General features: G+C 37.6%; 1 protein-coding gene across 5 annotated transcripts in view; it reads right to left on the bottom strand.

The window, feature by feature from the left end:
* Nucleotides 1-21538, bottom strand: part of Tcf12 (transcription factor 12) — a 270002-nt gene that overhangs the window by 75623 nt on the left and 172841 nt on the right. For all 5 annotated transcript variants that reach the window (XM_005347649.2, XM_005347651.2, XM_026779115.1 and 2 more), the window contains one exon: nt 19082-19146. In XM_005347649.2, the coding sequence (XP_005347706.1) occupies nt 19082-19146 (65 nt within the window). The remainder of the gene's footprint in view (nt 1-19081; nt 19147-21538) is intronic.

Genomic DNA, 21538 nt, shown 5'->3' with positions numbered 1-21538 from the left:
CCAATGTGAGACAAGAAAGAGAAAATGACTTTACTGGGGAAGGGTGGTGAAAAGGGACCTCAGAGGATGCTTTCAGGCATGAAAACATGATTCCTCCAGCTTACTGCTACTCTCCCGATATATACTTAATACCCTTACTGTCATCTTCATGTTCTTAGTACTGAGCATTATGACATACTAAAAGAACAAACTCTACTCAGAGTGAGCAGAACCTGGGAAGAGCAGCCATTGTATTCTAGCCACTGCCCCCATTCTAATAGTCAAGAAAACTAAGTTTCACGACTTGTCTGAAGGAAGTTCCACAGCCCTACAGCAGCAGTCATTCCTCTCGACTGCCCACACATACTAAGCAGTAACTCCTTATTTTACTTTCCTCAGCCTATGGCAACCACTACTCTGCCTTCTGCTTCTGTGGATTTACCTATTCTGGCTATTCCATGTAAATATAACCTTCTACACATGACTTACTTTACTTAGTATGACAGTTTTGAAGTTCATTCATCTTGTGTGTGTTGCGGAGAGAGGGGTAAGTGTTGGTGCTAGTGGAGTCCAGAAGAGGGTACTGAATCCCCTGCAGCTGGAGTTAAAGGTAGTCAAGAGCTACCTGATTTGGGTGCCAGGAACCAAACCTGGGTCTCTGAAAGAGCAGAATGTGCACTTAACCACTGAGCCATCTCTAAAAGTGTAGAGCTCTTAGCTCTAATAGTTTTATGGTGAATCTTGTAAGCATTTCTAGAGAAAAGGACAAATTATCTGCAAATGAGGGTAGTTTTACTTCTTTAAACTCTCCTAGAATTTCCAATACATTGCTGAATGTAAGAGTTCGTGAAAATAGCCTTGTTTTAGGGAAATGCTTTCAATATTAATTTTGAATATGTGATTGGTTGTTTTTCATAAAAAAAATATCTTTCCCAAGTTGAAGAAGTTCCTTCCTATTGTTAGCTTTTCTTTTCTTTTTTTTTGACACAGGGTTTCTCAGTAACTTTAGAGTCTGTCCTGGAACTAGCTCTGTAGACCAGGATGGCCTCGAACTCACAGAGAGCTTCCTGCCTCTGCCTCCCGAGTGCTTTCTAAGTGCAGGGATTAAAGGTCTGTGCTCTACATGGCAGAGGTACTAGTTTTTTAGTTAGTTTTTTTTTTTGGGGGGGGTGCTCACATATATATATATGAGCTCATACATGCACATAAATGCACCAGATCCCCTGAAGACAGAGTTATAAGCAGTTGTGAGCTTCTTGGTATGAGTTCTAGGAACTGGACTAAGGTCCTGAAGAAGAACAGCAAATGTTTTTAACCACTGAGCCTTCCCTCTAGCTCCCTATTCTTACCTTACTAAATGGTCGTATCATGATACTAGTTTTTCATTTGTTTTTGTGTGGGCGTGGAAGAGTCTCACAATGCAGTCCCACCTGGTCTGAAACTTGCTATATAGGTCAAGATGCCTGCCTCAGCTTTCTAAGTGCAGGGATTAAAGGTCTGTGCTCTACATGGCAGAGGTACTAGTTTTTTAGTTAGTTTTTTTTGGGGGGGGTGCACACTCCCACTCCTTTGACTTGATTTTTGACATTTTGCTCCCCTCTTCATGTTATTTATTACTATGGTAAGTTATATTGATCAATTTTCCTATGTTAAGCCATTTTGCATTTTTTGGACATACTTACTTGGTCATAGTGTCTAAACTTTATACTGCTGTCTTCAGTGTGTTAGCATTCTATGGATAAATTTTGTATTGATATTTGAAATGGATAATGGTCTTAAAGTTCATTTTCCTTGTGGTATCTGTGGCTTTCATATTAGTACAAAGCTGCCCCTAAAGAAGGGAGGGACTGTTTCAAAAGCAGTAGCCTTGTTTCTTCTTTGAAGGATTCTACACTTTACTGGAAAAGCCATTTGGCTCTGGACCTTCCTAAACTGCAAAGACTTCTATTACTGATTCTCTTTCTCGCTATTTAAGTCTGAGTCCGTCTTGACAGTATGTTTCTAGGAATTTGTTCATTTCATCTAAAATATGTACCACCAGCATGTAACTCTTTGTGGTATTTACCTCTTTTTATTTTTATGAAGTCAGTAGCAATGTGACCCTTTTGCTTCTGACTTAAGTTATTATTTACTAATCCAGATATGTTTTCCAATTTTGTTGATCTTTTCAAGGAATCAACTTTTAATATTTTTAAAAATAAGGTATTGCATATAACCGATGATGGTCTAGCACTTACTATATAGACTAGGCAGGACACAAATCTGCAATTCTGCTCAGCCTCCCAAATGCTGATCACCTGATCTTACTAAGTACCAAGTTTTTTACTTTGTTGTCTTAGTCTGTTGTGTTTATATCTTCTCTTATCTTTACATCCCACCCCCATCCCCACCTTCTAGTTTAGTCTGTTTTTCTTTCTAGATTCTTTTTAATTAAGTTATATTATGTGTATGGGTATTTGGCCTGCATTTATCTTTGTGTACCACAAGTGTGCCTTGTACCTAGGGAGGCCAGCAGAGAACAGCAGATACCCTGGGACTAAAGCTACAGTGGTTGTGAGACATTGAGTACTGGGACTCAAACGAGGGTTCTTCTGCAAGACCAACCGGTACTGTTAACCACTGAACTATATTCCAGGCTCCATTCTCTTTTCTAGTTTATAAAATTGCAAACTGAGGGTTCTTATTTCAGAGTTTGCTTCTGCACTTTTCGACATTTGATATTTCTATGTGCCAAAGGTAGCCTTGGGCTTGTCACTATTCTGCTTCAGACCCTAGGAGGAATGCACAGCTTTGCATGCAGCTGTGCAAGGCTAGCTACTTCCTTTCTGTGCAACTGCTTCTGCTGTGAATGACCCTCTGTTATCACCTTTGCTTTATCTCCTATATTTGCAAAGCTGTCTTCAGGTATGTATAGCTAATGTGACAATGCTACAAGCACACATGAAACAAAGTACTATATCATCTAAAAGCTGTCTGTACAGCCTTCAGAAATAGTTTTAAAACACAGTGTCGCCAGGTAGTGGCGGCAGCGCACATCTTTAATCCCAGCACTTGAGGGGGGGCCTTTAAAGGCAGGTGGGTCTCTGTGAGTTCAAAGACAGCCTGGTCTACAGAGCAAGTTCCAGGATAGCCAGGGCTATTACACAGAAAAACCCTGTGTCAAAACAAAAACAAAAAAATAAAACAAAATTAAATCAAAAGAATATAGATTCCTCAAAGAGCAAATTCTATTTCAGACAGAACATATATATATATATATATATAATGTAGTAGCCAAGTGAAAGTAATTTTAGTTACTAAATATGACATGTGAATAAAGACTATAGACTATCAATGCAACTATTAAGCATCAATTACATAAATTCCAACAGACAACATTTAACAAACTAGGAGAGAAAGTGGTGACTGGAGACAAAAGTGGTGGTGGTGCACCCTTTCAATCCCAGCACTTAGGAGGCAGAGGCCAGGCGGATCTCTGTGAGTTCGAGGCCAAGCTGATCTACAAGAGCTAGTTCCAGGATAGCCACGGCTGTTACACAGAGAAACTCTGTCTAAAACAAAACAAAATCAAAAAGTTCCAAAAGTAATGATGAAAAGACAGAAAACGAGCAATTTAAATGTAAACATCACACATGTATTTACTTCCTATTCACACAACAAACCCTTAGCTATGGATCTTCCAATGATGCTCTGTTTGAGAACAGGGACCTAGAAGTCATTGTCTCCCACAGACGTTATACTAAATTTTAGTCACTACATCTGTTTTGTTTTTTATTTTCCCTTTGACAAGTAAATGCAGCATTGTCTAAATGGCAAATAGTGATATCAAAATACAGGGAACATACAATCTCCACATGCTTGAAAGTACAGGTTATGCACCTTGTGAATTTTTTTAAATTTATTTATTTATTAAAGATTTCTGTCTCTTTCCCACCACTGCCTCCCATTTCCCTCCCCCTCCCCCTCCCCCAATTAAGTCCCCCCCCTCAGCCTGAAGAGCAATCAGGGTTCCCTGCCCTATGGGAAGTCCAAGGAGCCCCCACCTCCATCCAGGTCTAGTAAGTTGAGCATCCAAACTGCCTAGGCTCCCCCAAAGCCAGTACGTGCAGTAAGATCAGAAACGCATTGCCATTGTTCTTGAGTTCTCAGTAGTCCTCATTGTCCACTATGTTCAGAGAGTCCGGTTTTATCCCAGGCTTCTTCAGACCCAGGCCAGCTGGCCTTGGTGAGTTCCCAATAGAACATCCCCATTGTCTCAGTGTGTGGGTGCACCCCTTGCGGTTCTGAGTTCCTTGCTCGTGCTCTCTCTCCTTCTGCTCCTGATTTGGACCTTGAGATTTATGTCCGGTGCTCCAATGTGGGTCTCTGTCTCTGTCTCCTTTCATCGCCTGATGAAGGTTAATATTCAGGAGGATGCCTATATGGTTTTCTTTGGGTTCTCCTTATTTAGCTTCTCTAGGATCACTAATTATAGGCTCAATGTCCTTTGTTTATGGCTAGAAAGAGAATTTCTTTTAGTAGGAGTGTTCTTTGCTCAATGTCAGACTGACTACCATTGATAATTTTATCAGTATGTTCTCACATGAAGACAGAGGAAGCGGTTAATTGAACATATAAAATGAATACATAAGAGACAGGCATGAATATTTCTCTTATCAGACCTTTTATACTGTTCTTGCTATACAAATTCTTATTGAAACAATCTTTTATTAATTAAAAATTCATGTGTGTGAGTGCTTTGCCTGCATGTATGTATGTGCACCATAAGCATCCCTAGTGTTTAGCAGCTCAGAAGGGAGTGTCATATCCCCAGGAATTGGAGTTAAAGGTGTTGTGATCCATCACGTGGGTGCTTGGAAAATGAATTCAGGTCCTCTGTAAGAGCAACAAGTGGCCGGGCGATGGTGGCGCACACCTTTAATCCCAGCACTAGGGAGGCAGAGGCAGGCGGATCTCTGTGAGTTCGAGACCAGCCTGGTCTACAGAGCTAGTTCCAGGACAGGCTCCAAAGCCACAGAGAAACCCTGTCTTGAAAAAAACAAAAAAACAAAAACAAAAAAAAGAGCAACAAGTGTTCTTAATTGTTGAACCACATACAGAGCCTTAAAAAAACAACTAATGACATATATATGTATATGTATATACATATATATATAGTGTGTGTGTGTGTGAGCCTGCAAATGCCATGGTGCATGTCTAGATGTCAGAAGACAACTTTGTGGAGTTGGCTTTTTCCTTCCACCTTTATGTGGGTTCCATGGAATGAACTTGAGTAGGGTTACCAGGCTTGCTTAGCATGTACTTTATACTTACTGAACCATCTCACTGTCCTCCTGCTATACAAACTTTTTAATATAACAAGTGACATTCTGTCAGTCAAACTGGACTTCTTCCTGAAATTACTTTCAATGAAACACAGTGCTGCTACTGATTTCTGTAACAGCTATAACCTTTCAGGTTACAGTGGAAGAGTTGAGCATCATAATAAACAATCAGGCTGGCAAGCCTAGAATCCAGCTCTCTAGCCTTTTACAGAATATGCTTTTTGACCCCTAATCCGAGACCTCAATGGATGGTTAAAGGGCTCAGGTCAGAAAGATTGGTTTGCTTAGGTAATAATATACATGCACACACACACAAAGGACAAACTTGCATATAAGTAAAATTTGGCCATCTTCTTCCAATGTCAAGGTGATTACAGTAAAGAAGTACAAAATGACCGAAATGATGAAAAGTGCATTTCATGTCTGTATAAGGAGAGCCAATATACATACTAATGACCTAGAGAAAGTAAAGGCAAACTAGCCACCTTTGTTCAAAACATAATTATGACATTGGGCAAATGGTTTACATGAATAAATCTTCCCTCTTCTCTCCATGTATGCCCTAGGAAGGCAAGGTTTAACTGTTAAGTATGGATGACTTGGTTATCATAGAACATTCCTTTCACTTTTCTCTTTCCATGGAAAATCTGTGTGTTTGTGTTTATCTTTGTGTATATCTTTGTGTATGAAGAAATAAGGTAAGCAGTACTTAATTTTCTATTTCTTAGGCATAAATACTTTTTGTCCCAGGTAACAGTGTGAGGTTTCAAAAGACCTGGTTTTCCCTAAACTCAAGCTTGTTGGGTGTAACTCCCAATGGCTAATGTAAGGCTAGATGAAGAGAGAAGAGACAGAAGTAGCAAACCAGTGGAGGGAGAGGTAACAAAGAGTTCAAAGCCAAAGAATATACTCAAGTTGTATTAGCCCAATCAAGAACAGAAAAACATCACATGTTCGCCCATGATTCTGTGTGTACAGAGTCTGCACACACTGAAAAGTGAAATGTTAACTGGTAAATCTTGATGATGAATATATATATATATATATATATATAAAGTGTACTCTTATCTACCTTTTCTTTGGGTCTTAACTTTTTGAAATAAAAGCCTGGACAGAGGACAAACTGGGAGACTTGGAAATGTGTATTGACTATAGGATGAAAAAGACAAAATAAACTTAAGGGGAAAAATGAATGCTTGTTACTAGCTAGTGTTGATAAGCCTTTTCTTCCACTATAGACAAACCTGGAAAGGAAATGCCCAATATTCTTATTTCACTATTATTATTGATGACAAGAACATGCAGAGGCTGTTACTTCACTTCACAGTCTGAATCAGAGCAATAATTTTTTCCCCGTTTTTAAAATCTCATGACTCAAATGAGTAATGCAAGTAAACACAGTGGAGGTTATTTTCTTAACACTTCAGATCATTAATTTATCCTGTTAACCAAATAGACCCAATTAGCACTGAAAGAAATCAAGACCAAGTTTAGGATACAATTTCATCTGAAAGGACCTGAAAATAAATAAAACCATGCCCAATAAATCAATGGAAAATGTACCAAAAAATAGAGCAAAATTATAAAAGCCTTACATTTTGATATACCAATAAAAAAATCATAGAATTTTTATTTGTTTCCTTAAACAAATACCTAACACCAAACACATATAATGAGCTATTTTACTTTTATTCTCCTAAAATAAAATTAGATACCAGCTCATATTATTGGCTTCTCTGCCTGTGTTAAAATAAAAGAGAACCAATATTGATTACCACTGATCTTGGCCTAGAGGTATCTTAAGCAGAAAGAATACTAATGTCCCAGAGGATAGAGAACCGAACAAAACCAGTTTTGTTCATACAAGCTGTCTTATTCAGAACAAAACTAATACTCTGAAACAAGATAGCACTCATTTCTTAGTACACCACTAGAAAAAAAACTTTCTCATAGTCTTCTAGAACTTCATCTGTAAAAAAGATATTAAATAATATTAAATCAATGAATTAGTATTTACATCATATAAAAAGCCTCTAGGATGTACCATTTTGAATTATATATAACACACCAGAAACCAAAAAGACTAACTTCTCTATAAAGAACTTTAGTAATCTGTGTGAGATTCATCTTTAAGGTCTTTCTCCCTCTTCATGGGCAAGAGTTACCTAGGCTCTTAAATGTGAGCTCAAGAAAGCTCCTTAGTTTACGTATGCCCTGAAAAGTGAAGTAAAGGAATAAAGTGATGAGCTTGGTCAACATCACTTATTAAAGTGAACTGTTAGACTTGAAAAGATTATAGATGTAATTTTATAGGAAGAAAGAAGAACATTTATGCAAAACAATAGCTAAAAGGATTCAGAGTCAGACAGCAATAATAAGGGTATTTGTTATCTTTACAAGAAAAAAATATAAGTAGATGGCAAATGTATTTCTTGCTTTTTCAGATTACTTGTTTTTTTTTTTTTTACCATAAAATGGATTGGTATGAATACTAAATAAATATACTATTTCTAGCTTCAGGTTAAATAAGGGCCTAATTAACCCTATGTCAAAAACTATATGCATCAGGCTGGAAGTGGGGACTCATACCTCTAATCCTGACATTTGGAAAGCCGAAGACGGAAGGGCTAAAAGACTGAGGTCAGTCTGGTCTGTGGAATAAGAGTCCATCTTTTACCTTTGGCTTTTTTTTTTTTTAGTAAGCATTATTTTATGATTAAAAGCTTGATGTACTGAATCCTTATCATTAATTTGCTTTCGAGGAAATTAAAATTGGGGATACTAGAATTACGTATCTCAAAATATACCTGCTGCATACTGCCTATGCAGTGGCTAATTTCATGCCTCCTTTACTTTCATGAAACAGTACACAGTCTTATAACATAAAGACAGACAGATGTTCAAAAGGTTTGTCTATTCAAGAAGGAAACATGCTTAAACTAAACAGAGAACAAAGCACTATCATGGCCACAGCTCCATTCTTGGCTCTCAAGCTCTCCTGCTAAGGATCAAGACACAAAACTGTTCTCAGAGCAAAATTAGGAAAATGTTACAGCAATTTTTCTTTTATGTGCACTTCTTTCATTTTCAGAACAAAAATCACAGCAGTTTGACAGTAGTGCAACTTGAAGTTTCAGAGATTAAAACAGGCAACTGCAGGGTGACCAAGAAGTCCTTCACTTAAAGTTGCACTCAATGCAAACTCTGAAAGGATGAGAACTCAAGGCAAACAATAAATGGGCTTTAAGATATCAGTCAGTTAATTTTCTACAAATGACTAAAAAACAGAGTGCAATAAATTTTAACTCTGGCAAATACTGACATTCCTAAAATAATTGTATTGTGATGCTAATTCATTTACATTGAAATTTCAGGGGTGTCAGCAATTATCTACAAGCTATTGAAAAATTCTGTCCTGAGAATCTCATCAGATAGCGGCATTCATGCTGGTGGTTATCACTCTGAGAACAAAGGATCATGAATGAGTAATCAATAGAACTGCAGAAAACAAGTTGTTAATTACAACCCTCAAAAGTGTTTTGTATAAGACAAGATTTCATTAAACGCTTTGTGTAACCTGCATAGCTTCAAATCATTACCAACACTTTGGACAATATATTAATTCAGAGTGGGAGCTGGAAGGGAGTATGTTCAGGGATACTATAACAGAACACAGACTGCTCTGAATGCCTTCCTAGGTCAGTAACTAGCCACAATTAGTCAGATTTTCTAACACATTACATATCATATCATCTCAACATTAATTCTTGAGTATTTAATTATCATTTCTATGTTTTTAAATATCATGCATGTTTGAGAAGATAATGACTTCAACCATTCTCTCCTAAGCACTGACTTTTATAAGCTATTTCATCTTAGGTAGATAATAGAACTTGAAGCTTCTAGTTCCTTAGATAGCAACCAGCATCAGCCAATGCTTTTCATAGAGTTTTTCAGTGACCAAACTAAATAATGATCATAAGGTTAAAAAAATAAAGGCCACTATGCATCTCCCACAGCAACCTGTGCAAACACCTGCAAATCTAATCACTCTATCAAATTTAATCACTTGCTATTTTGTGATGTGAGTGACTGTCATTCAAGCCAACCAACCACCATCCTGGGAGTTCAGCTGCATTCCCTTACAAACAGGAGTATTCAATCGGGCTCGCTGACAATTTACACTTTCTTATGAAGGAGTGGGAAGGGTCATAAGACCCTCATCTGAGTAACCTGCAGATACTACCTGCTGAATGCAATTATCCCTTAATTGCATGTGGCCCGGGGGAGGCACTGGAGTATATAGAATGGGGAGACAAGAAGTTCTATCTATATGCTACAGGAAGCTCTCATCCCTGCTGGGTAAAGGTTTTCCAGCCATGGCCTGCTGAGGGAAGAAACATCACCTACACTCTTATAAGAAAACTGTTACCTATGCTCTGCAAGGAAGTCTAATGAACTTATTGGTTTCCCAGGGTGAACTTCAGTGGAATTATGTTTTGATTTTTGGAGGAAAAAAATAATGTAATGTTGCTTGCATCTCTCTCTGGGAAGGAGGTTTATTTTATTTTATTTATTTTTTTTAGTAAATTAGGCATTTACTCTGCCGGTTACAAATATAGTAGGAATATTTGTATATATAATTTAGTGTAAATAATTTCTGGTTCCTGCCTTAGATGGATCACCAATACCAATTAGAAAGCCTTTTGTTTGTTACTATGGATCACAGAATTTATTTTTTAAAAAGCTGTATTTCTTAGAAAACACTATCCTGAGTGAGGTAAGCCAGACCCAAAAAGAGGAACATGGGATGTACTCACTCATATTTGGTTTTTAGCCATAAATAAAGGACAGTAAGCTTATAATTTGCGATCCTGGAGAAGCTAAAAAAGAAGGTGAATCCAAAGACAAACATATAGGCATCCTCCTGAATATTAACCTTCATCAGGCGATGAAAGGAGACGGAGACAGAGACAGAGACCCAAATTGGAGCACTGGACATAAATCTCAAGGTCCAAATCAGGAGCAGAAGGAGGGGGAGCACGAGCAAGGAACTCAGGACCACGAGGGGTACACCCATACACTGAGACAATTGGGATGTTCTATCGGGAATTCACCAAGGCCAGCTGGCCTGGGTCTGAAGAAGCATGGCATAAAACCGGACTTGCTGAACATAGTGGACAATGAGGACTACTGAGAACTCAAGAACAATGGCAATGGGTTTTTGATCCTACTGCACATACTGGCTTTGGGGGAGCCTAGGCAGTTTGGATGCTCAACTTACTAAACCTGGATGGAGGTGGGCGGTCCTTGGACTTCCCACAGGTCAGGGAACCCTGATTACTCTTCAAGCTGATGAGGGAGAGGGACTTGATGGGGGAGGGGGAGGGAAATGGGAGGCAGTGGCTGGGAGGAGGCAGAAATCCTTAATAAATAAATTAAAAATAAAATAAAAAAAATAAAAAAATAAAAAACTATTTCTTACTTTAAAATCTTTACATTTTTATTTATTTATTTGTGCGTGTAAGAGAGAGGGGGAGAAAGAGAAAAAGTAGTTGTGCGATGTGCATGTGTGTAAAACTTGCTGGAGTCAGTTTTTTCTACCATGTGGGTTGTGAGGACTGAACATGTACATGATTGTGTGTGGGTATGCAGGCAGGTGTGTATATATGTGCTGTGTGTCCAGTCCAGAAGTCAGCTGTCTTCTACTGCTCTCAAACTCACTTTGAGACAAGGACTGTTCATGAACCTTGGCACTTATCTAGCTAGGGTACCTGGAAAGTGAACTCCAGGCACCTATTGCTGATCTCCCTTTCCTAATCTAGATACATGATGCCATACACCATTATTTACTTGGTTCCTGGGGAATCCAAATTCAGGTCTTAAATCATGTGGGGCAGGCACTGTATTGACTAAACCATCTCCCCAACCCCTCCTATTGTTTCTTAAAATTAAACACCCTAAATTCTTTATATTCTCCATATGGTAGAATTTGCAATTTACAATTTGTAATTTCTTCACTGAGTGAGTTTTGATTAACTGATGTCTGTTTGGAAATTTAAGGGCAAGATACATACAGTGGGTTTTGTATTAGTTATTATACAATTGCTATGATAAAAAAAATGACCAAAGCCACGTATAGAAAAGTTTATTTAGCTTCTGTTCCAGAGAGATAAGAGTCTTCTACGGTGGGGAAGCATGGCAGTAAGCAACAGGCACGCTGGCTAACTAGAAATCAAGTACTCACATCTTGATACGCAAGTATGAAGCAGAGATAACAAACTGAGAGTGGTTCAAGTATTTAAACTCTTAAAGCCTGACCCCAGTAACAAAATTCCTCCAGGAGGGCACAACTCCTAAACCTTCCAAGTAGCACTACCACCTGGGGACTAAATTTCAAGTGTTTGAGAATATGAAGACACTTCACTCAAACCACTGTAAGTTTGTTGTTATACAAAGAAAAAACTGGAGTGCTCCTTTAAAACCTTTATCTTTAAGCCTCTTGGGAAAAGAACAGGCTAGTATAACACTGGTCACAAATGACAGGTGCTGATTATAAAAATTATCAAAAACATACAACTGCTTGGGAAAAACAATATTTTGATAGAAAATTAGTACCAAGAGCGGAAGGAGTTCTGTAAAGAACCAGACAGAAAACGGACAAACCCAGCAGGCCTGACCATCTCTGCTACTACTACACAACTCTAACACTGAAGCAGAAAGATTCTGCTAATCTGTAATTAATGGAAATAGCCACTTTCCAATTAGAAAGTAGGTGGAGTTGGCTGGCAGCCTGCTAACTTAGTCTACGGCATTCTCCTACAAGTTATCTGTTCATACTCTAATAGCAATTTTAATTCCTCAAGTTATAAACTACTAGTAGTAATGCAAAATAACTGTCATGACTTGAGAAATAGTTCTGTCTAGTAGAGGGATGAACAACCTATACCATCTTCAACACATCCACTTCCCACACTCCTAGGAAAAATGAGCATTCAGGTCTGTATTTTGCTCAATGAGAATCATAGTTTGGATTCTCCTTTAAATTAGTTCTGTAAAGCCAAGGACAATGGCACGGGGTTTTGATCCTACTTCATGTTCTGACTTTGTGGGAGCCTAGCCAGTTTGGATGTTCACCTTCCTAGACATCGACGGAGGGGGGGAGGACCTTGGACTTTCCACAGGGCAGGGAACCCTGACTGCTCTTTGGACTGGAGAGGGAGAGGGAGAGGGAGAGGGAGAGCAGGGGGGGAGGGGAATAAGGGTGGGAGGAGGGGGAGGGGAATGGGAGCCTGGAGGAGGCGGAAACTTTTTTTTCTTTTTCACAATAAAAAAATTAAAAAAAGAAAAAATTAGTTCTGTAACATCATCTTAACACGTTGTAAGCCATCAGTGTCAGTGCTGAGCACTGAACCTCGGTCGTCTCCAAGAGTATAGGCACTCTAAGTTGCTAAGCCACCTCTCAGTGATCTTGTTTGATGTAACTCTGACTTGCCAGAATCACTAAGACATCAGGACTGGCTTCAAATGCTGATCCTCTTACCTCTGACCATCAAGTGTTGGAATTACATTGTGTGTAAATTTAAACTTTTCTTTAAAAAAATCCAGCCATCTCACAATATTAAGTAAATATTCCATCCAACACACACAAAAATGCTGTTATTGTTAGAACACACATTAAGGTGATTTTTATGCATAATAGATTAGTGACTGATACCTTCTGCTTGTTATGAAATAAAAAAAGCAGCAGAAATACGCAACCACCTTCATAATATGTTGTTGTGCTGGGTTACGAGAAAGGAACCAGAAAAACCCAGGATGTACTAGGTTATGCTGTCTTTCCCCAACAAGCCACCCCTTTACAATGTCAAATTTAATCTGTCATGTATGGCCTTTGAATTTTACATCTTTTAAAAACTCCTTATATAAAGATTATGCAAATTTTTTCTGAGTGTCAAATTATAGCAACACAATTTGAGATTTATTATAAATTATTCAATAATTTTTATTACCTTCTACACATACATAGCTTGATTCCCCCAGCCTGTGGAGGGCAGATCTTTTAGTCTGTTGCTTGGATCAATTCTTTATTTATAAAGCAAAATAAAAAAATACTTAATTCATTTCCTTATAATCTAAACAGTCTTATATATGGACTTGTTTCCTTGACATTTTCCACTCAATAAAAGAACATCAAAAGTAAAGAATCATCATCTCAAAATTCTTAAAGAATTTATTAAAATTTGCAGAAATTTATAAGAGAATAATGACCTTAAGTAAAAGTCTACCTAGAAATCAAAACAATTAATTACTTAGGTTACTGAACTAATTTATAGCTATGAATCTGTTCCCAAATAAAAATGATCATGTTTCGAAATTATCACAGAAAACAGCCTAGAAAGAGACTGCAAACTTGTAACCGCCAGGCAGTGGTGGTGCCATGCCTTTGGTTTCAGGACTTAGGAGGCAAAGACAGGTGGATCTCTGTGAGTTCAGGCCGAGCCTAGTCTACAAGTGAATTCCAGGACAGCCAGGCTGTTGCACAGAGAAACCCTGTCTTGAAAAACCAGAAGAAGAAAAAATCCAAAAACCAACCCAAAACAAAAAAGAGGCAACAGGCTCTACCCAGCCAGCACCACAGATAACAGAACCAGGACTGTTATACAGAGAAACCCTATCTCAAAGCAACAACAAACAGGCAAAAACTCCAACTAAAACCATAAAAGCCTCAGTGCTTTTGTATCACAGTGTTATCTTTTGATTAGTAAAATCCCTTAGTTTTGATCAAGTCTAACTGAATTTATTTCTCTTGGTTTTATCCTTGCTTACCATCACATTGGTGAGGAATCATCACTTTTGGTGTTTAGTGTAAAGAAAGAATGATGCTCATATTTGCCCATATAGATATGCACATATTTTCTTTGGAAAAATACAACTGTCAAAAGATCAGTCAAATGTTTATAAGTTCTGAGCTCTATTGTGCTGGACATCTTGGCCTGGCTAATGGGTTTCTAATCATGCTAGTGTCATGCGGCTTAGTTACCATAGCTTGTTTTTTCACTAAGTCATATAGTTTATAAATTCTTCGACTTTGCTCAACTCAAAAAAACAAAACAAAAAAACCCCCAAAACCAGTGCTTGTCATATTCCAGGCCGTTCGTATTTCTAAAGTTTTTATATTGAGTTGTTAATTCTCACACAAAGTAATCCCTGACAGGACAATAACTGAGGTTGCCTTAAAACCTTTAGATCCATTTGGAAAGAACTTATAATATCAGAATATAATCAAGATGGGATATTGCTGAGATAACCTACATTTTGAAGCACTGGCTAGTTTTCAGTGGAGGTTATTTTTGGTTGCTGTTAAAATTTATTCCTTACTTATGGGGCTGGAGAGATGGTTCAGTGGTTAAGAGCACTGGCTACTCTCCTAGAGGACCTGGATTCAATTCCCAGCGCCCACATGGCAGCTCACAACTGTCTACAACTCCTATTTCAGGGGATCTGACACCCTCATATAGACATACATGTAGGCAAAACATCAATGTACATAAAATACAAATAAATTATTAAATTATTTCTTACTACTTTAGTTTTAGAAGCTATAATAAATATCCTCCCTCCTCAAACATATTAGACAGTGTCTCATTCAGGCATGAACTCACAATTCACAAAATATTTGAAGCAGGACTTGAACTCCTAACCCTTTTGATTTCACCTCCCAAGTCTGGGGATTATAGATAATTTCACCACCCTCAGTTCCACTTTAATTTTTTTAAATGCATATATTCTTTTCGTTGTTGTTTTTTGGTTTTCAAGACAGGGTTTCTCTAGGTAGCCTTGGCTGAACTGGAACTCACTCTGTAAACCAGGCTGGTCTCAAACTCAGAAATCCACTTGCCTCTGCCTCCCAAGTACTGGGATTAAAGACGTGCGCCAGCACCACCCAGCTTCGAAGCATTTTATTTATGTGCAATAAAATGTTTGAGCATTCAGTTTATACATCAGTTTTAATGAATACATATTAAGACATCCATCATTCCCACGCTCTACCCAGTAAAACATTACTCCCAGAGGTAACCAGAGATTAAGTTATCAAAAGACAGGTTTGCCATTTTATAGATGTTTGAATATAAACTCATACATAAAGTATTTCAAGATCTGCTCACTCTTACAAGCCGTACTGAGATTCAAATGTCCCTCCACCTATGTCATCAACTCATTACATTTTTTGAGCAATATTCAATGGATGAACACAGAACAAGATTTTTTATCCATTATGTTACTGAACATCTTGGTTGCTTCCAGTTTTAAGATGTATACAACTGCTATGCACCTTTTTTACTTAATCTTTTTTATGAATAATTTCATCTTCCTTTGAAAAATATTCATGAATAATATTGTAGGATATAATGTAGTTGAATATTTAAGTTTAAAAAACAATTAGTAATAGTCCTCTGAAGTCACTGTGTCATATAATAGTCCCACTATCAACATGAAAGGCTGAGGTTGCTCCATATTTGATGTTGTTCATTATCTTAAATCTAGTTATTTGGGTGGATATGTAGTGATGTGCCAAGACAATTTTAATTCATATGTACCAGATAGCTATAATGTGTTCACATGTGAACCAACCTACTATATTTCTTCTTTTATAAAATATTTGTTCAAGTGCTCAAGTCCATTTAAAAAATTGGGTTAACTTTTCATACTACAATATCATGAACTTTCATATACTTTATACACAAGATCTATTAGATATATGTGCTATATATCTTATTTATAAATTTAAATTTAGAAGATAAATTATAATTTTAGAAAATATATATGATATGTTCTAAATTTCGGCTTCTCTTTGTTTAGAGGAAACAAAAACAAAAACCCCATCTAGGTAACCGCAGGTGCTGAGTTTATTCATACACCTCATATTGGAGTCCTTACAGCATTCCTCTACCATAGTCCCTAGAAGAAGTGATAGAGATGTCTTGCTTAGGGGCTAAACACTCAGCAGTCATTTTTCTCTCCAAACTTTGACTAGTTAAAAAGAGTTTCTGCATTATCTGCACCCACCACTAAAACAAGTTTCCTAAGGAAGGCTCACAATAGCTGTGGTTACTCACACAAGATTAGGCCTGTCAATATTCCATCAAGAATGGAAGAGAGTCTCACAGGAGTCCCATTCCTCCCCAAGTAGGTAAAGATAGGAAATCACTTTCTTCAACGTTGTACCTACTTGTAAGTGGCCCATGACATAGTAACTCACTCCTATCTACCCTCATGCAACCAGACTAATTAAACTCAGCAGACTTTCTATCTTTCTTTCTTCCTTCCTTCTGCCCTCCCTCCCTCCCTTCCTTCTTTTTTGGTGGTGGTGGGGGAATAGGCATGAAAATAGAAAAAAAATATGTTAGGAAGGAGTTCTGCAAGAGAGGAAAAGAGAGTAATGGGGTGTATGATTAGAATAGATTATATATGTATGTTCGTTCACTCCCTCCCTCATCATGGAGATGGGATTTGGCTGTGTTGCACAGGGTTAGCCTCAATCTCCTGGACTCATATGACTTATGAGTGGTTCTGCTTCAGGCTCCTGAGTATCTGGGATTACAGGCCTACGCCAGTCACTGTGCTACCTTTATTTTTTCTTGATGGTGTTCTTTTGGGGAAGCTGGTATATGATTCATATCTTCTGTCTGTAATAACATGTGTCCTTGAAAGAAACATTCTTCCACTGTGGGATGTAGAGATTGGTAAGTACCAATAAGGCCAAGTTGTTGAGAGTTAAATCAGCTCTATTATTAAGATTTTGTATGGTTATTGAGACAATTACTGAGAAAAAGATCTTCAAATCTTGTTTTCTCTCTCTCTCTCTCTTAATATGCATCAGGTATTCATCTGCACAGATATCTGTGTAATAGTTGAGTGCCTGGTGACCACGGAGGCCAGAAGAGGGTGTTGGATATGAGTTGCTGTGTAAGTCCTGGGGATCAAGCCAGTCATTTCTGGAGGAGCAGACACTGCCTTTAATGGCTGAGCTATCTCTCTAGCACCAAGTATTTTCAAATTTTCATTTATATAAATTTATTTCTAACTTTACACACTATTTTGCTTTACTTATTTTTAAGTTCTCAACAGGTGTAAACACATGTCACTTACATTTTCCTTTGTTTTCTTTTTAAAAAAATTATTTATTTATTTTTTATAGAGTATTCTGCTTGTACGTCTGCCTGCAGGCACCAGATCTCAATATGGATGGTTGTTAGCCACTATATGGTTGCTGAGAATTGAACTTACAACCTCTGGAAGAGCAGCAGGCTCTTAATTACTGAGCCATTTCTCCAGCCCCTACATTTTCTTAATAATTTCACTCATAATTTTCAATACAAATGCACACACACACACACACACACACACACACACACACACACGAGTTAACTGAATTTTTAAAGTTCTTGTTCCTAAGGAAGGGCTTAATAATGAACTTAGATAAAACTAAACTTCTGGGGGAAAAACTAACACTGCTAACTTTTCATGTTCTGAATAATTTATTTAAGCTGTGCAAACAAATATCTGTATAAGTATCAAGAGAAAAACTATCATAATGACGAAAGAATGCTCAAATTACTAGGTAGTTTAAAAGTTACTGTGCCTATTATTAATTAAAAATGGTGTAACTATCCTCTGTGCAGGATCAATTAAAAACTCAATTGCACAATAATCTATCAGTGCTTCCAGTAAATACTATACCCCTTCCATTTAATGGCCTATCAGTTCTACAATTGAAGGTAATGTAAGAAGACTCATTTAGCAATGTATTGTTATATCATCTTAACCTGAAGTAAGGCCCATCAAGCATTATTAAATTATCCTGAATCCTGCAGAATGTCAGCAGCATTTTATATGTATTAGCAGCAGAGTTAGTGTTCCTTGAGGGATGCTACTGAAGAAAAATAGTAAGGGGGGGGGGCTTTAGATATAATTCTGTAGTTGCCATTTATATATTCGCTTGTATATTTGTCATTTGTGAATATATATGACAATGTTTCAGTTAGTTTAGCATAGTTTTGCTAATCCATTAAAATACGTGTTATCTAGAATATAGGTTTTTCTTTGAACGAAAGTTAATATGCTTTGGTTTTTGCTTATCATGACTACCAACATCATTATTATCAGACAGGGTCTTGTATGCAGCCCTTAGAACTTGAGGGCCTTCCTGTTTCAGGCTCTGGAGTGCCACAACTACAGGGGAGCACCACCATGCCTACAACACCTTTACTTTTTCTAACTCTTGAATTTCCCAAGATATGCTCAGGACCCAGGCCAGTAGAACCAGGTCAAAGCCAGCTGAGGCCTGAAACACTTGGTAGCTGTACAATGGAAATGAAAAGCACTTCTCATAACCACAACGAAGTCACCAGTACAGCACATTAAAGTAAACATATGCTAAATCACAAGCTCTTTGCTGTATGCACCAACGATTTGCTTTTCCTAAGGTGAATTCTGGAAAAAATAATCATTTCCAGATGTGAGATGTATTTTAGAAAGCAGTAGAAAATTTGTCTACTTTGTCTCCACTTAAACAGAAGCTAAAAAATATAAATTGGGGAAAGAAAACCATTTTAAGAGGAGGACAATGGAAAAGAAGGTATGTTAAATTGCTAAAAACAAAACAACCTCACTACATGAAGTCAAAAGATTATATGAATATACAATTGTGAAATTATGTGGATAAATTTCTATCTTCTCTATCATTCTGTACATATAAGTCTTACTAAACTTACCTGACAGCCTGATAAACCGGAGTCTCTGCTGTACAGGGAAAATGAGCCTCTTTCTGATGTTTTTCCTATAAAACCAAGAAAACAACTTTGTGTTAAAAATTTCATTGACGGATTATCAGTTCAGCTTCAAAACTATTCAATTTAGACTCAATAAATATTTGACACCTAAATAGTTAACAACATGACTCAGAATATTTATACATATTTGTTTCAAACTGGACATTTTTTTCTTTCAAAAATGAAAACAGCCGGGCGATGGTGGCGCACGCCTTTAATCCCAGTACTTGGGAGGCAGAGGCAGGTGGATCTCTGTGAGTTCAAGATCAGCCTGGTCTACAGAGCTAGTTCCAGGGCAGGCTCCAAAGCCACAGAGAAACCCTGTCTCGAAAAACCAAAAAAAAGAAAAAAAAAATGAAAACAGTACAGACAAAGCTGAATGAGCATGCATGCATGCAGTTCTATTAGAAAGCTGTTTCCTGTGAGGCTCATGTACAGTTTGTGAATGAGTGTACATTCATGCACTCAAACAATACATAGAACAGTTTGAATGCATTGGAAAAAATGGAATTATATGGTATATACCCTTTTGAAATTTGCATTTTATATAATATTGTATATTTAAGATAAACTGATAACTAGTTTGCTAAGTTCTATTGCTGTCTCATTATGGACATAAAAGCACAGTTTATCTGCTTGTCTGCTGAAAGTTTCCAATTTTATACGCAGAGAGCCACAAGCAAATATCTTGAATGTATTGATAATGCAGCTTTTTCCAGGTTGTACACATGGCAGGTGGCTAGTTACAGGTCACACTTAGTTCCAAAAGCATTGCCTTACTCCTTGCTGCAGTCTCTAGTAATACTGACTCTCCTTTAGAATTCCTCAAAATGTCCCATAGTCACAGTTCAGAAGTTAGCCAGCCAAGCCTAGGACAGTTCTGGCAGTTGTTGAGGGGATGGACAGGAGGTAGCTCACAGGACCAGCAACTGACAACAGCAATTTTTATGTCTATGTGTACACATAATTTGAGTGTGAATGTGTGCTTATGCTTATGGTATATACATGAGTGCACCTATGTGTGTGGGTGAATCCATCTGTCTGTACAAGTATGTGACCAGAGGTCAATGCCAGATATCGTCTGTTCTCCAGCTAACTTTCTGAGTCTTTCACTGAACATGGACCTTTCTGTTTTGGATAGGCTGGCTACCCAATAATCCTGAGATGTTCTTGTCTCTTACCCCACCCCTACTGCATTACAAGCATGTCCAGCTTTGATGTGGATACTGGAGATAGAATTCACAGACATCTCACCCACTGATCATCTCTCCAGCCACTGTACTAATTTGTAAACAGAACATTCAGACAATCTTTATTTTTCTTACAATATCTTCAATTTCATTTTATTTTATGTATTCTACGAAGATTTTGCCTACATGTATATCTGTGCACCACACGAGTGCCTGGTGTTCACAAAAATCAGAAGAGGACATTGGATCCCCAAGAACTGGAGTTAAAAGACAATTGTGATACTCCACATGGCTACAAATCAAAGCCTGGTCCTCTGGAAGAGCAGCTATGCACTCAACCTCTGGCTCATCTCTCTAGCACCCACTCATTTGTTTCTAATAGTCTAAGTATATTCAGTAAAATAAGCTTGCAAATACAATCTAGTTCATTACAACAACATACTGCTTATGACTTCAGCAAAGATAACACCACTTGATGACGACGACATGAAAAATGGGAGAAAAACAATGCCAAGATATTTTCCTCCATTTCAAGATAAAAAAATAATCATGTAATTAAATATGATGAAAATTCATCCAAATTATTTGGAAATTATGTGAACATTATTACAATTACATGTTATACTTTGAGTTGTTAGATTGTAGCTGAATAAAATGGACAATCTGTTAATTTTAAAAGTTTACACACAGATCAGATGCACAAGTGGTTCACGCTGGAAAACTTTAAACCTACCATCAACTAACACCATAGATACAGAGGAGTCTAGCTATTACCAAACAGCCAAGGATAGTATCTCTGAGCCTGTTGGCTACTGGGACACAATACATATTTCTGGTGAAGTAGAGGCAACACACAAAAACAAATTTAGAATAGAAAAAAAAGACTGATAATAAATGTGGTCTATTTGTTTCACATTCTCATCCTGTCTTCTTTTTCCTTTTCTTTTTTGAGATGGGGTTTTGCTAGAGAGCCCAGGCTAGCCTCAGATTCATGGTAATTCCTCTGGCTCAGTCTCCCAATCATGACTTGACTACAGGCATGCACTACAACTCACAGTTCCATTCTTCTCTGCGTAGTCCTGGCTTTCCTGGAGCTCACTGACTAGCCTCAAACTCAGAGAGCCTCCTGCCTTTGCTTCCTGAGTATTGGAACTAAAGGTGTGTACCACCACATGCAGCCACAGCTCCATTATTACGATATTTTTTTTTT

Source organism: Microtus ochrogaster, chromosome 5 (assembly GCF_000317375.1).
Source record: "Microtus ochrogaster isolate Prairie Vole_2 chromosome 5, MicOch1.0, whole genome shotgun sequence".
NCBI lineage: Eukaryota > Metazoa > Chordata > Mammalia > Rodentia > Cricetidae > Microtus > Microtus ochrogaster.
Note: the sequence above shows the minus strand (reverse complement) of the source record. Positions and strands in the feature narration are given on the sequence as shown.